General features: G+C 38.8%; 1 protein-coding gene across 4 annotated transcripts in view; it reads left to right on the top strand.

Moving 5' to 3' along the window:
* PRUNE2 (prune homolog 2) overlaps positions 1-12,606 on the top strand; it is an 81,847-nt gene that overhangs the window by 47,224 nt on the left and 22,017 nt on the right. For all 4 annotated transcript variants that reach the window (XM_018558256.1, XM_018558257.1, XM_018558255.1 and 1 more), the window contains exons 6-9: positions 3,987-4,089; positions 5,548-5,679; positions 7,645-7,731; positions 10,706-10,804. In XM_018558256.1, the coding sequence (XP_018413758.1) occupies positions 3,987-4,089; positions 5,548-5,679; positions 7,645-7,731; positions 10,706-10,804 (421 nt within the window). The remainder of the gene's footprint in view (positions 1-3,986; positions 4,090-5,547; positions 5,680-7,644; positions 7,732-10,705; positions 10,805-12,606) is intronic.

The following is a 12,606-nucleotide window of genomic DNA, read 5'->3' as shown; positions in this document are numbered from 1 at the left end:
TTTGAAACTACAAGATAACTGTGAACCAAGTGAAATAGATTAAACAGTTACTTTGTTAGATTTTAGAAACACATCTTATGAGAAATGTATGTTTCCTTTTTCTTATAAGAGTTTTTCTTATTATGATGCATGTGATATGATATTTGGGCACATAATGAAAGAACAGAAGGTGGTAGACATAGCAGGAATCTAGTTACGTTTGATCTGCACCTGTCTATTTCCTTCCTCCTTGTCTTCATGAAAACATAGAACAAGGATACACCAACTTTTACAGTCATTCCCATTATAGACATAGATAAAGACTAAATTCATATTTTTACGTTCAATACGTTTTTATTAAGAAAGTTTTTTTAAAGAAATTACAGTACAGTTAGGGAGATCATACATCTTGAACTTACAAACTGTGTGGTATAAAGGCAACCTTAATATTTATGTTCTAATACTTCACGTATATACCTCCATGAAGAGCATAACAGGACATGGAACAAGAAGGAGAAAGAACAGAGAAAGAAGTTGGGGAGAGAAAAGGGGGAGAAAGCCAAGTACCGTATATACTCGAGTATAAGCCGACCCAAATATAAGCCGAGGTATCCAGGGGGGGGGGGGGGTTTTCAGAAAAAAAAATGGGCTGAAAAACTTGGCTTATACTCGAGTATATACGGTAGATAAAGGAATGCAATACAATACAACCATTGGATTGGAATTCGAAAGTCAGTTTAAGGTTTCGAGTAGGACCAGGCATCATAAAATCGCTTCGTGGACCCATCTCGAAATGACACAATCCTTTCATGCTGGTAATATAGATTTACTATGGCAACAGTCTCAGACAAATTTGGTGCAACTAAGCTTTTCCAATGGCGCACTATGGTCAGCCTTGCCGCCAGTAGAATGTGAGAAACTAGAATTCTAAATTGAAGTGGAATATTGTCAATAAATATTTTTAAATAATAATTCATTGATTAATTGAAATGATTGGTCGAATACATTTGTGTTTATGACCAATTTCTGATGAAAAACTGGATTAAATTTAAATACACTGTATATTAAAATCAAAGCGAACATTCCCACACGGAGAGTGCAGGAAGTGAGTGAACCAATGTCCAGACAGTAAAAGCACTTTAAAACATCATCTGAATAGCTATAGGCATTGTGAAGAAATTCATCTACAAATTTTACAACAGGGGGACAGAAATATATTTTCTATGAAAGCAGGTCTTGGCAGCCTGCCAGCCTTCTAATGTAAGCACGTGGCAGTGTTTCTAAGCTGTTAGAAACAGCCTGAAACCTTTAGAATTAATTATTTTACAGTACAAGCACCTACATAGGCGAGGGCTTGTTTTAAAGATTTGTTTACTGTTTGTTATATATTTGAATATGTAGATAGTTAATTTAGTGTACATAGTCTGGTCACAGGTACATACTGAGACGCCGCAGCTGAAGCGGATCCCGACAATTATGTCTGGATCTGCCCAGCTGCGTGAGTGACAGCTGGCTCTGCCTATCTAGAGGCAGAGCCAGCTGTACCTGCCCCCGTCCATTCCGCCAGTCAGCGCTGGAGGATCGGAGCGGGTAGGGGGGAATCCATCCACTCCCCTGTCACGCAGAGAGCTGTGACATGATCGAGAAGTGAGCGAACGCGGTATGTGTTTGCTCACTTCCCGATCTACTGAGCCGACCTGTGACAGTCTCATTGTCACAGGTCGGCTAGAACTATGAGGTGAGTGAAAAGCACTCACCTCATAGTTCTCCTTTAAGTCATATAGTCTGGTCTTAATATTGGTGTTTTTAACATTTATCCTTGAAAATAATAGAAGGGGTTTCAGGAGGTCGTGTCACTGTCCCATAGCTCAAAGAAAAGAGTAGAGAAACCAACATTAAAGTGGAACAAAACAAAACAAAACAAAATTTAAATACAGTATGGGAGGGTTATAAATGCAGTCAGTTTTTTTTTGTCTGCCATTTTGATTGATTTCTCTTTAGTTCCTGTCCCATAGCCACAACAGGAAATAAGAGGAAATCCCTCCAAAGTGAAGGAAGTACCTGATTGTTACCAGGGTCCCAGAATTAGTTTGCCCATTTCTATTACTGTTCTGGTGACAACTCAAAATTTGGCATCTTCTTTAACTTTTACTCTCCGTGATAACAGTCACCAGGGCATATAGAGAGTTGTTTCCTCTCCACAATATTAAAAAAAAAGAAGAGGTTTGGCTTTATTTGCATGGTTTTCTCTGGCATCAGTTCAATGAGCGATTGACCTAAAACAAACCTGCAGACAAAGAAATAAGTATCTGCATCGTGTCAGCATGACAGCCAGGCAGCTAGTACTTTCACAAGGAGAGAGGTCAGCAATGGCATCCTCTATGTTTTTCAGAGCACAGGCTTCACATAAAAATACCTTGTGAGCATCTGCAAAGGCCTGAACCTCTCCCCTTCACATTTCCCCTTCTTTTAATGCCTTTTTATTTTTATTTCCACCATTGCCTTTATTTGCCTTCTGCCCGTATTCCTCTCCGTACATTTATTTTCCTTTTCTTTTTTTTCTCTATTCTCCTCTACACAATGTTCTGCTGCATGCTACTATTCATATATCACTATCCATGCCTTGAGCTTCAACGTAGCTGTTAGTTATTTTAGCTACCCAAACTCCCCCCTCCCTTCTCTTTTGCTAGCATTAACACTGTATTCAAGTTTTCCGCCGAAATAATTTAGCAATAAACAGAACATCGTTGTGGGTGTATGCAGTTTTATTAAGACAGATTTATTAAAGGAGTTGGGAAGCTTCACTCAAAACAATTGTAGCTATGTTCATATTGAATACCCAGTCATGTTCTGATTAAATAAATAAATAAGAATTTGCTTTTCACATGACTTAAAGTGACATTAAACCCTCAGATGTTTTAACATAAACCAATACTGTAATGTGTGCCTTACTGTAATCGTGGTTTCCATTCTCTTTGCTGCTCTTCCTTTTAAATCTGTATCTCTTCTCATGCTGGGGGAGAACTTCCCTTTCCAGCTGAGTGCCTCTTCCTGTAGTGCTGGCTCAGGTTGTGAACCTACACACAGACACCATGTATCAATTTCAGAGACAAGGCAGTCTGCTGCAAAACAGAAGTTCTGCCCAGCATGAGAAGAGATACAGATTTAAAAGGAAGAGCAGCAAAGAGAAGGGAAACAACCATGGATTACAGTAAGGCAAACATTACAGTATTGTTTTATGTTAAAAAAATCTGAGGGTTTAATGTCACTTTAATAATTGAAGCAAATCTTTACTCCATTTTTTTGAGTTAAGATTCTCAATTCCATTGGGAAATTTGTCTCATTGTCTTCAAATGGACACTTGGAAAACTCAACATAAATGAGTGACAACAAAACAAAAATACTAGAACACTTAAATTATTGTACAGGGAAATTAATTCTGAATGTTCAGCAATATTTCTTTGCACCTTAGCTCTGCAGATTTATGCGTCATGGTAATGTGTTGCTATAATTTATAGAATTAAAAAGCTACAGAGATTGAATTTGTTATATATAAAGCTTAGAGTATTTCTTGGCGCATAAATTGTTGAGTGACACCTTACTAAATATACTAAGGCTTACTTAAACAATTAATGGGCCGGAGAATACTCTAAGCTTTATATGTAAACAATTCCCTTTCTGTATATAATTTTTAAAGGCTGGGTGGGCCCTAGCCCTGTTTTTGTACTTTTTTTTGTGGTTATTGTTCAAGTCCAGGTGGATATTATATATGCCTGCCATTCTATAGAATTAAAAAGCTTACAACTACAGTACAATGGTTAATAATAGAGCAGATGTGTATGTTTCATTGCATTGCGCTATTTAGCAATCATTTTTCATCATACCGGTATACAATTTAACTTATTATATTTTTTGCCTCTAAATTGCAGTTAATGTCACATGTCATATTATTGCTGCTATTACTATTTATTTTAGTGTTTTATAATGATGTTGTGTTTTCCTTGCAGGTTACTACGGAGAGGGTGTAAATGCCATCATTGTGTTTGCTGCTTGTTTCCTGCCGGACAGCAGTCATGCTGACTACAATTATGTCATGGAAAACCTTTTTCTGTGAGTCTGCTGCATTTTGGCTTAGTCTTTATGAAAACATATGGTTCAGTGCTGTTGGATAAAGCCTACCCTTTCTCTGCAAAAGAAAAGCTGGCAAAAAGCTTTTACTCTGGTACCACTAATCAGTTTTCTTGTAATACAGCTTATTGCTAAGCAAAAGAAAAATAATCAGCTCCTTATATACCTTTTAATACTTTTTATTGTAACAGTGTAACATATTGCACTAGAGATACAGTGACATAGAATATAAAGCATTTTCTTAATACAGTAGTTGGATCTAGGTAAAGCAGCAGAGCTTTTTTTATATCCAATATGCATTAATAAATTATTTTTAACAAGAGTACACAAGAGTTGGCCTTCCATGTGCAAAAAAAAAATAAAGATGAACTGGAAAAGAAAACAAAAAGTGAAAAGTTCCTTTTCTGAACAGAACCTGCTTAATGTGAATAGGACAAAAAAAATACAGAGTACACTGAAAAAGTAGTGTTGTTAGGAGTATTCAATCACTCAATGTCAGTTTTAGCAAGCAGTATATATACTACCAGCTGTGTGTGTGCATCACAATTGCTTACCCAATTGACTGAAACACTAAGGGGGTTATTCACAAAAGGGTGAAGAGTTTGGAGAAGACAGGAGAAGTGAACAATCTAGGACAATATAGCTGAACCGGAAAGTGAGCTGAATTGGATAATTTTTCCAGTTCAGCTATGTTGTCCTAGATTGTTCACTTCTTCTGCCTTCTCCAAACTCTTCACCCTCTTGTGAATAACCCTGTAAAAAAAAAGTTTTTGCCTCTTTAGTTTAATTAGTCCACAACAGCAAATAAAAAAGAGGAAAGTGCTCAGAGTTGCAGCAACAGCAGAAAAGACAAGCAAGAAACTTATCCTAAAGCTGACCATACACTAATCGAACACATTCCCCCATCCCTGTTAACAGCGTTGACAAAATCTCGTTAACAAATCTCCCGATGCAGCTATGACCAGTGACTGCAGCTGATTGCCAATCAGTAATCGATGATTCATTGTTCCAGCAGGGTACACACTGTAAGAATGAACCCTAATCCTATGGCCAGCCTTAGTGTGTCTCTGTCACCTCTAGTTAATTGGTAACTAGTGGGACCTAAACATAACACCACCTAACTCCTTTGTCTGTGTGTGACAAAGGCCAGGTCACTAAACCTGAGCTACTATCCAGTACTGTACTATATTTAGAGATCTTTAAATCAATCCATGTAGAGTAAAATCTGATCTAGATTGGTGTTAGGGGAAGTGCAGTTTCCCATTGACCTGAAAAATACCAGCATAACGCAAGGCATATGTAATGACATGCACATACCAACAGGACTGCTTTCTTTTGTCCTTCACTGTGCTGATAACAGCCAATTTGTTTAATCTATTTACTACAACTACTAATAATAAACCAAAAAACTAAAAATAGTTCATGTCTATGTCTTTTCAGATATGTAATAAGTACACTGGAACTAATGGTAGCTGAGGACTATATGATAGTCTATCTAAATGGAGCCACTCCACGAAGAAAGATGCCAGGCTTAGGATGGATGAAGAGATGTTACCAAATGATAGACAGGCGGTAAGGGATCATCTGCAATTCATGTAATGTGTATATTATATGCTGTGCTAAGACCACTGTTGTAGCAAACAGAAATTCCACTGCTTGTCATATCACAAGAGGTCAAACTTTATCCTAAGTATGAGTACTGAAACAGAAGCTTATAATATAATTAGTCTTTAAGCAGAGGCTTAATTATAACAGAACATTCCTTCTTACAGGACATTCTTTCTTAAAGCCTTTTAAAAATTTGAAAACAGTTTTATTCTGGATGAGGTTAAAACTCCTGTCAGTTTTTTTTGTTTTCTGTCTGTGTCCTGTTGACACAGCCGGAAGTCCAAGGAAATCTCTTCAAAGCGGAAAATCTTATTGGACTATAGCCCCATCACCTTTTATGAGGTGGCTACTAGAAATTTAGTGATTGCCAGAGCTGTAGTCAGTCTGGATGAATTATAGTTGGCATTTATCTGGTTAATTTCAGGTGTTCTGGCATTGATTGTACCTACCTGGGTGGGGTGTGACTCTACTGTAGTGTGGGACATCCAATGGGGGACACCGTGAGTCTGTGAGCAGTTCAGAAGCCAATCACTGGGATTTTCTCCTAACCAGTGTTGCATGCTGGGTAAGTGTTTATATACTCGAAGGAATTGCCATGTGTTCAGTTCAGGACCAGCCATGGTCTAGGTTGGGGTGCTGTCCAGCCTGCTCCCAGGCTAGGCCTGGGAGTGGGGATACTGGAGTGGGGGAAAGGCGCTGCTAGGCCTCAAGTCTAGAGGAGGCCTCTGCTGTTATCAGAGGAGGAGAACCAGGGAAACTGATGGCTGCTGGAGGTGCCTGGAATATAGAGGACCCCAGGAGCAAGTCTGGTGTCTCTCCTGCTGAGGATTTGTGACAATCCCTGTTCATCTGCTAATGAATTATTATTATTATACAGGATCTATATAGCGCTAACAGTTTGCGCAGCGCTTTACAATATAAGGAAGACATTACAATCACAATACAATTCAAGACAAGATGGTAAGGGCTTACAATCTAAAAGGGAGGGGCAAGTGATACATGAGGAGGAATATTAATTCACTTTGCTGCAAATGGATCTACACTGAATTGCTAGAAGGGAATGGGGAGTCTGGAGTCTATGTCTGTTCTACCCTGGATATCTAGGTTCCCTATACCCTCTATGCCATGTGCTATGTGAAGATTGTTAATAAACGTTGTTCAGCATTATACTTCTGGAGTGGATATCAGTTTTGTGTGCACTAAAAAAGGGTAGTTAAATGCTAATGGGGCAGCTGAAGACCAAAACCCCTAGATAACTAGTGATGACCCGGGTTATTCTGACAGGTCCTTCGGGAGTGAGCACTACAAGACAGTTGTCACCAAAATCAGTGTCTCATTGGAAGATTTCCTGTTCTGGTGACATAAAACGTTTGGTTTCCCATCACTTTCTGTTCCGGTGATAATAGTCACCAGGGCAAGTAGAGGTTGACAGACAGAGGTTTTAATCCCTCTATACGCTATCCAAGAAACATTTTGGCTATGCATACATTTTAAACATTTTAAAATGTGGCAATTATAATTAGCTAAGATCTGTCTTTGGAACATTTTCCCACAGTTCTCTGCACTGCAAAACAAATGAGACTGACTGATTCCATCTGGAGAGAGAGTTTTCCCAAGTCAGTAGAGTAGAGTTTTGCCTTTCGCCATGAAACACATTTTGTTTTTATAAAATAAAAGGTAAACACCTGATTGTTTCCTAATAGCAACAACTCTGCTTTTAGTTGTTCTCCATTTTTCATCAATCAGTTCCTAGAAGTGGTCAATTTGGCTCTACTGTATGTTATGGGGAGCCGATTGAAGGATGAAAAGAGTTGAGGGGGGTTGTTGGTTGATTTTAGCCCTGTGATGTTGCTCTAGTTCTTATGAGATCATTCTTATTGTAATTTATGGAATGTTTATGGAATGTGTAACTATCATATCTTAATACAGGTTAAGAAAGAACCTAAAGTCATTCATAATTGTTCATCCATCATGGTTCATCAGAACTATACTAGCTGTGACACGACCTTTCATAAGGTAATTGTAAAAAATTATTAAAATGATTATATTACTAAAAACGTCACTAAACAAGATCTGAGATTACAAAGTGCTATGCTTCAGAGTTCACAGTTACGCCTAAAGAATTGTGAAGATAGCAGATATGGGGAAGTGTCCTTTATGGGGTTGTTCTAGGCAGACCATACAAAAGTTGCTTGTTTTTTTTATTCTGGTTTGTATATACTGCACTTTACCTATACAGTAGGTATTCAAGGAATGCAAAACATAGAGTTCAGCACTCCTCACATACCCCTGCTTGGCCTTTGCGTGGCTCACTCCTCTATATAGACTAATATGTACAGTATCAATCTTTTGTTTTGCTGTTATGCCTATGCAACCCCATTGCATGTTTCCTGCTAGTTACAGTCTAGGTAGGTGCTGAATTATTTTATGACTTGAACCCTGTTCAAGTTCAGCTGAAACTATAGATATACACAAACTATTAGACTCAAAAAAGGAATATGTATTTGTAATGTAAATTGTAGTGTTCCTTTTCCATGTAACTTGACATTCTCTATAATTTTCATGTTTCAATTTTAAATATGCTCAGTTGTATTTTAATGCATATTATTGAATAGGATACACCACATTACTTTGCATGCTTTGAACAAACCTTGTGGATTTAAACCATATGAATCCTAGAAAGATTGTAACACACATTGTTACTGTATTTTTCAGAGAAATAACAATACCTGTATTTGTCTAGATATCAGCTTTTTGTAATCACTTCAGGCAAATCAGACTCTACTGCATTGCACAAAATTGTTTGTGAACAAACTTACAAAAAGCAAGATTAGAGTGATTAATTTATTAATGTGCTATTGTTCCTTCACTGTACAGTCAAGGGCTGGGTGTAGTCTTGCCTAGACTACATAGCATAACTGCAGTCTAATTGTTAGAGAATACAGTCTGTCCAGGGTGTCTAGATCACAAAACCGATTGAATGGAATTAGAAATCCTTTAAACTCAGCATGTACACCAGTACACTCATCAAAGCCCATAATATAATCCAATAAACTCAGAGCACCAAACTGTGCACCCCAGTAAGCTGATAATACTACAGCAGGTACCCAAAATACATCCATAAGAACTAACCTTGATTTACTTATTAGGTATAGCACCAAGAGCAATTTGTAAGTATTATCCGCACTGTAATTCTAATTCTGCATTCGAAAAATATTGTTTGGAATAATTTTGGTTTCTGAACTCTTAGGCATTCATGTACTCCTAAAGGAGAATTATGAGGCGAGTGCGTTTCACTCAGCCTCATAATCTAAGCCGACCTAAGAAAATGAAACTGTCACAGGTTGGATCAGTAAATCGGGAAGTGAGCAAACACATACAGTCGCTCGCTCACTTCTCGATCTATCCCTGCAGAGAGCCGTGGCTGTCACTCACGGCTCCCTGCAGGGATTCCCCCCTCCCCTGTCCGATCCTCCAGCGCTGACTGGCGGAACGGACGGGGGAGGGAGCGGGTACAGCTGGCTCTGCCTCTATATAGGCAGAGCCAGCTGTCAATCCCGCAGCTGGGTAGATCTCGACAGCAATGACGGGATCCGTTCCGGCTGCGGCGTCTCAGTATACCGAGCTTTGGGTCACGGGAGGACGCTAGTTTTTGTCCTCCCGTGACCCTTAGGAGAACTATGGGGAAAAGCCCTGACCCCATAGTTCTCCTTTAAGTATTCATGTTGTCCCCCATTTATCATCAGCTTTTTTTCACATTGCCATACATTATTGGTTTTACTATTGTCCAGTTTGTTGTCTTTGACCTCTGGAACAAATGCTGAATTAAGTCTTCATAAGAAGATTAATCTAAATGAAACAATTAAGGGAGGAAAGGACTCTCTGGATGGGAAGGGGGTTTAACACCGCGGATGTCAACTGGTTAACTGTAGCAGTTTTTCACTTCAGGTTAAACAAACAAACATTCCCCGAAGCCCTTTCGATCATATAATCAAAAAACAAATTGTCTTGTTTGTCTTCTTTGAAATTGTCCAAACGCTTCAATTGAAGCAATGTAAGCATATTGCGGTATTGTGTTTTTCATATAAAGGTGTTGATTTACAAAAGGCAAATAGGCTGTTCACTTTGCAAGGGAATTTTCACTTAGCCTAGTAAATGGGGTGAAGCTCTGTTGACTTATGCCATCCAATTATGCAAGCAAAAGTACTTTTGGGTATTCTTTGCAAAATTAATGTTTACCACATTCACTAAACTAAAGGTAAATTCCCTGGTAAAGTGAATAGCCTATTTGCCTTTAGTAAATCAATCCCACAGTGTATCCAGGGAGAAGCAGTGCCCCAACAGATGCATGCGATTAACCCAAAACGAGCGTTCTTAGTATATTTTCTTCCCCATTTGAATATGCTGTATGTAAAATGCCACATTATAACTAATAGATGGAGCTGAGGAGCACAATAAAGAAGTATTTTTTTCCCTATGCTCCTGAGCTCAGTCTAGTAGCCAAAATGTGGTCATAATGCAGTACTACTAAATGACATTCAAAATGACATTGGACTTATAAAGAAAATATACTACTCACAGACATTTGCAGGGTGAATGGCTGTGCAGATTGTTTACAAAAAGACACCTTAGTAATCTGCAGTGTATTCTTATTATATTCCATATGGGTAACATTCAAGGGAACAGAATACAAGCATTAAGAGTCCCCACTCATTATTTAACAGAAAACCTGTAATACATGTAAACCCTTAACTAGTAACAAGTAAACTGTTATAGCTTCAAATCCATAGGAAAAGACGAGATTCACCACAGAGCTATACATTTACGTTCTAGGAATAGTGATCTATGAATACATATCTGAAAATCAGTTGGTATCTTCTTGCCATATAGCTAATCAAGTATGCATTTGAATTTTTGAATACATATTGTCATGTCAGTATCATAATTCACATAATATTAGCTATATTAATAGGTTTTTGGTTTTTTTCAGTTCCAAGTTCAGCAGCAAGATAAAATATGTATCCAGTTTAGCTGAGCTACAAGAACTTATTCCAATGGACTATGTGCAGATTCCAGAATGTATTATTAAGTAAGTATATAACTTATAGCATGGAGTTTCCTTCTAGAGAGCTTTGAGTTTTAGTAATGTGACAACAGCCCCAGGGGCCCTGATTGTAAGGATTAAAATCTTACATACTAGTTTTTATCACTTATTGCATCATTTTTCAGACATTCTGACCAATGATACCTAGGGTGGCCATATACAGTCCGGTCTTTAAAAGTGATGCATCTAATTTGGGCATTGCTTGCCTAAATCAGATGTCCATAGTAGGCAACAATGAACACCTTTGATCATTGGAAGTGCTAGCCATCACACACAAAAATTGTTTGTTTGTATGCTTAATTTTGAAAAGTCAATGTCACTTAAAGTTCTTCTAAGTGGAGGACTATTAGAATAAAATGATGTGAACATTTCAATACTGTCTATAGCTTGGGTTGCCACCTGTCTGTGCCCTGGCTGAGTTTAGCTGGCCTGAAACCCAGAAAAAGCACATACGGGACTCAAAATCCGGACTGTCCAGGTGAATCCAGGACAGGTGGCAACCCTATCTATAGCCCACCATGTAGTTATCTAAATGCACATCTAAGTAATTTGATTGCAGGTACATACAGTATATCTACTGAATATAGCAATAGGACAGCTCAGAGGGGGAGTTTCCTCAATTTAAAGAAATTGTCTTTGATATCCTGTTGGGTCTTTGAGAAAGGAAGGAGAAATCTCCCCATTGGGTCACAGACAAGAAAAAAATATATTGTTGGGGGTGTTAACCCTTTCCTACTACTATATCCAAAACTAAGAAAAAAATGTGGTTGTACATACACTTTAAACCACTGGATCTTGGACAGAGTCCAGGATAGGGAAAGTGGATTGAGTTGATAGGCCTCCATGCTAAACTATTTTGGGAAGCATATAGATCTGTAAATATAGCCTACTATTGACTGGTAGAGCTGTTGGCAAATCAGTTAATCTCTGGGCCAGCCAGGCTAAATTTTTGCATCCGCCCTGCTTTAAAATCACTGGGAATTAGTGTCTGGGTGTGCCCACCAATAACAGCTGTGGCCTACTGATGTGTCTGGTATGTGGCTGCACACATATCCTTATTTTTTATTTCCTTCTTCCTGGCCCTATGTTCACATACAAGGAAATGTACAATCAAGTTAGAAGAGAGTGTCAGTATTAAGAATGTACAATCAAGTCCTTGCACACAAAAAAACAGCTTGCAAATGCTGTGAAGAACTTTGCACATCATACAGTTGTAATTTATTCAAGGGTTGTTATTTTTCTGTAATTCAATTTTGGGAAAGTTATGTGGCTAGTTTAGTTCCAGTTAATAATAAGCAGAGTCAGGGGCGTAACTAGAAATCACAGGGCGCCATAGCAAAATTTTGTATGTGGGCCCCCCATCCAACCCCCTCTTCCCCGGGCCAAAAAATGACCGTGTGGGTTGCTATAGCAGTAGTTACACCACTGCATGGAATAGCAGTGTCAGGATGAAGATGAAGAGATGTGGGGGAGCAGTGTCAGGATGAAGACGAGGAGATGTGGGGGAGCAGTGTCAGGATGAAGACGAGGAGATGTGGGGGAGCAGTGTCAGGATTAAGACGAGGAGATGTTGGGGAGCAGTGTTAGGATGATGATGAGGAGATGTGGGGGAGCAGTGTCAGGATGAAGATGACATGTTGGGGAGCAGTGTCAGTATTAAGATGCGGAGATGTGGGGGGCAGTGTCAGTATTAAGATGAGGAGATGTGGGGAGCAGTGTCAGGATGAAGACGAGGAGATGTTGGGGAGCAGTGTCAGGATGAAGACAAGGAGATGTGGGGGGGGGGG

Source organism: Nanorana parkeri, unplaced genomic scaffold (assembly GCF_000935625.1).
Source record: "Nanorana parkeri isolate BGI_ZX_2015 unplaced genomic scaffold, ASM93562v1 scaffold328, whole genome shotgun sequence".
In the NCBI taxonomy this organism is placed as follows: Eukaryota; Metazoa; Chordata; class Amphibia; order Anura; family Dicroglossidae; genus Nanorana; species Nanorana parkeri.
The sequence above is the reverse complement of the archived record's forward strand: the minus strand, read 5'-3'. Positions and strand labels throughout refer to the sequence as shown.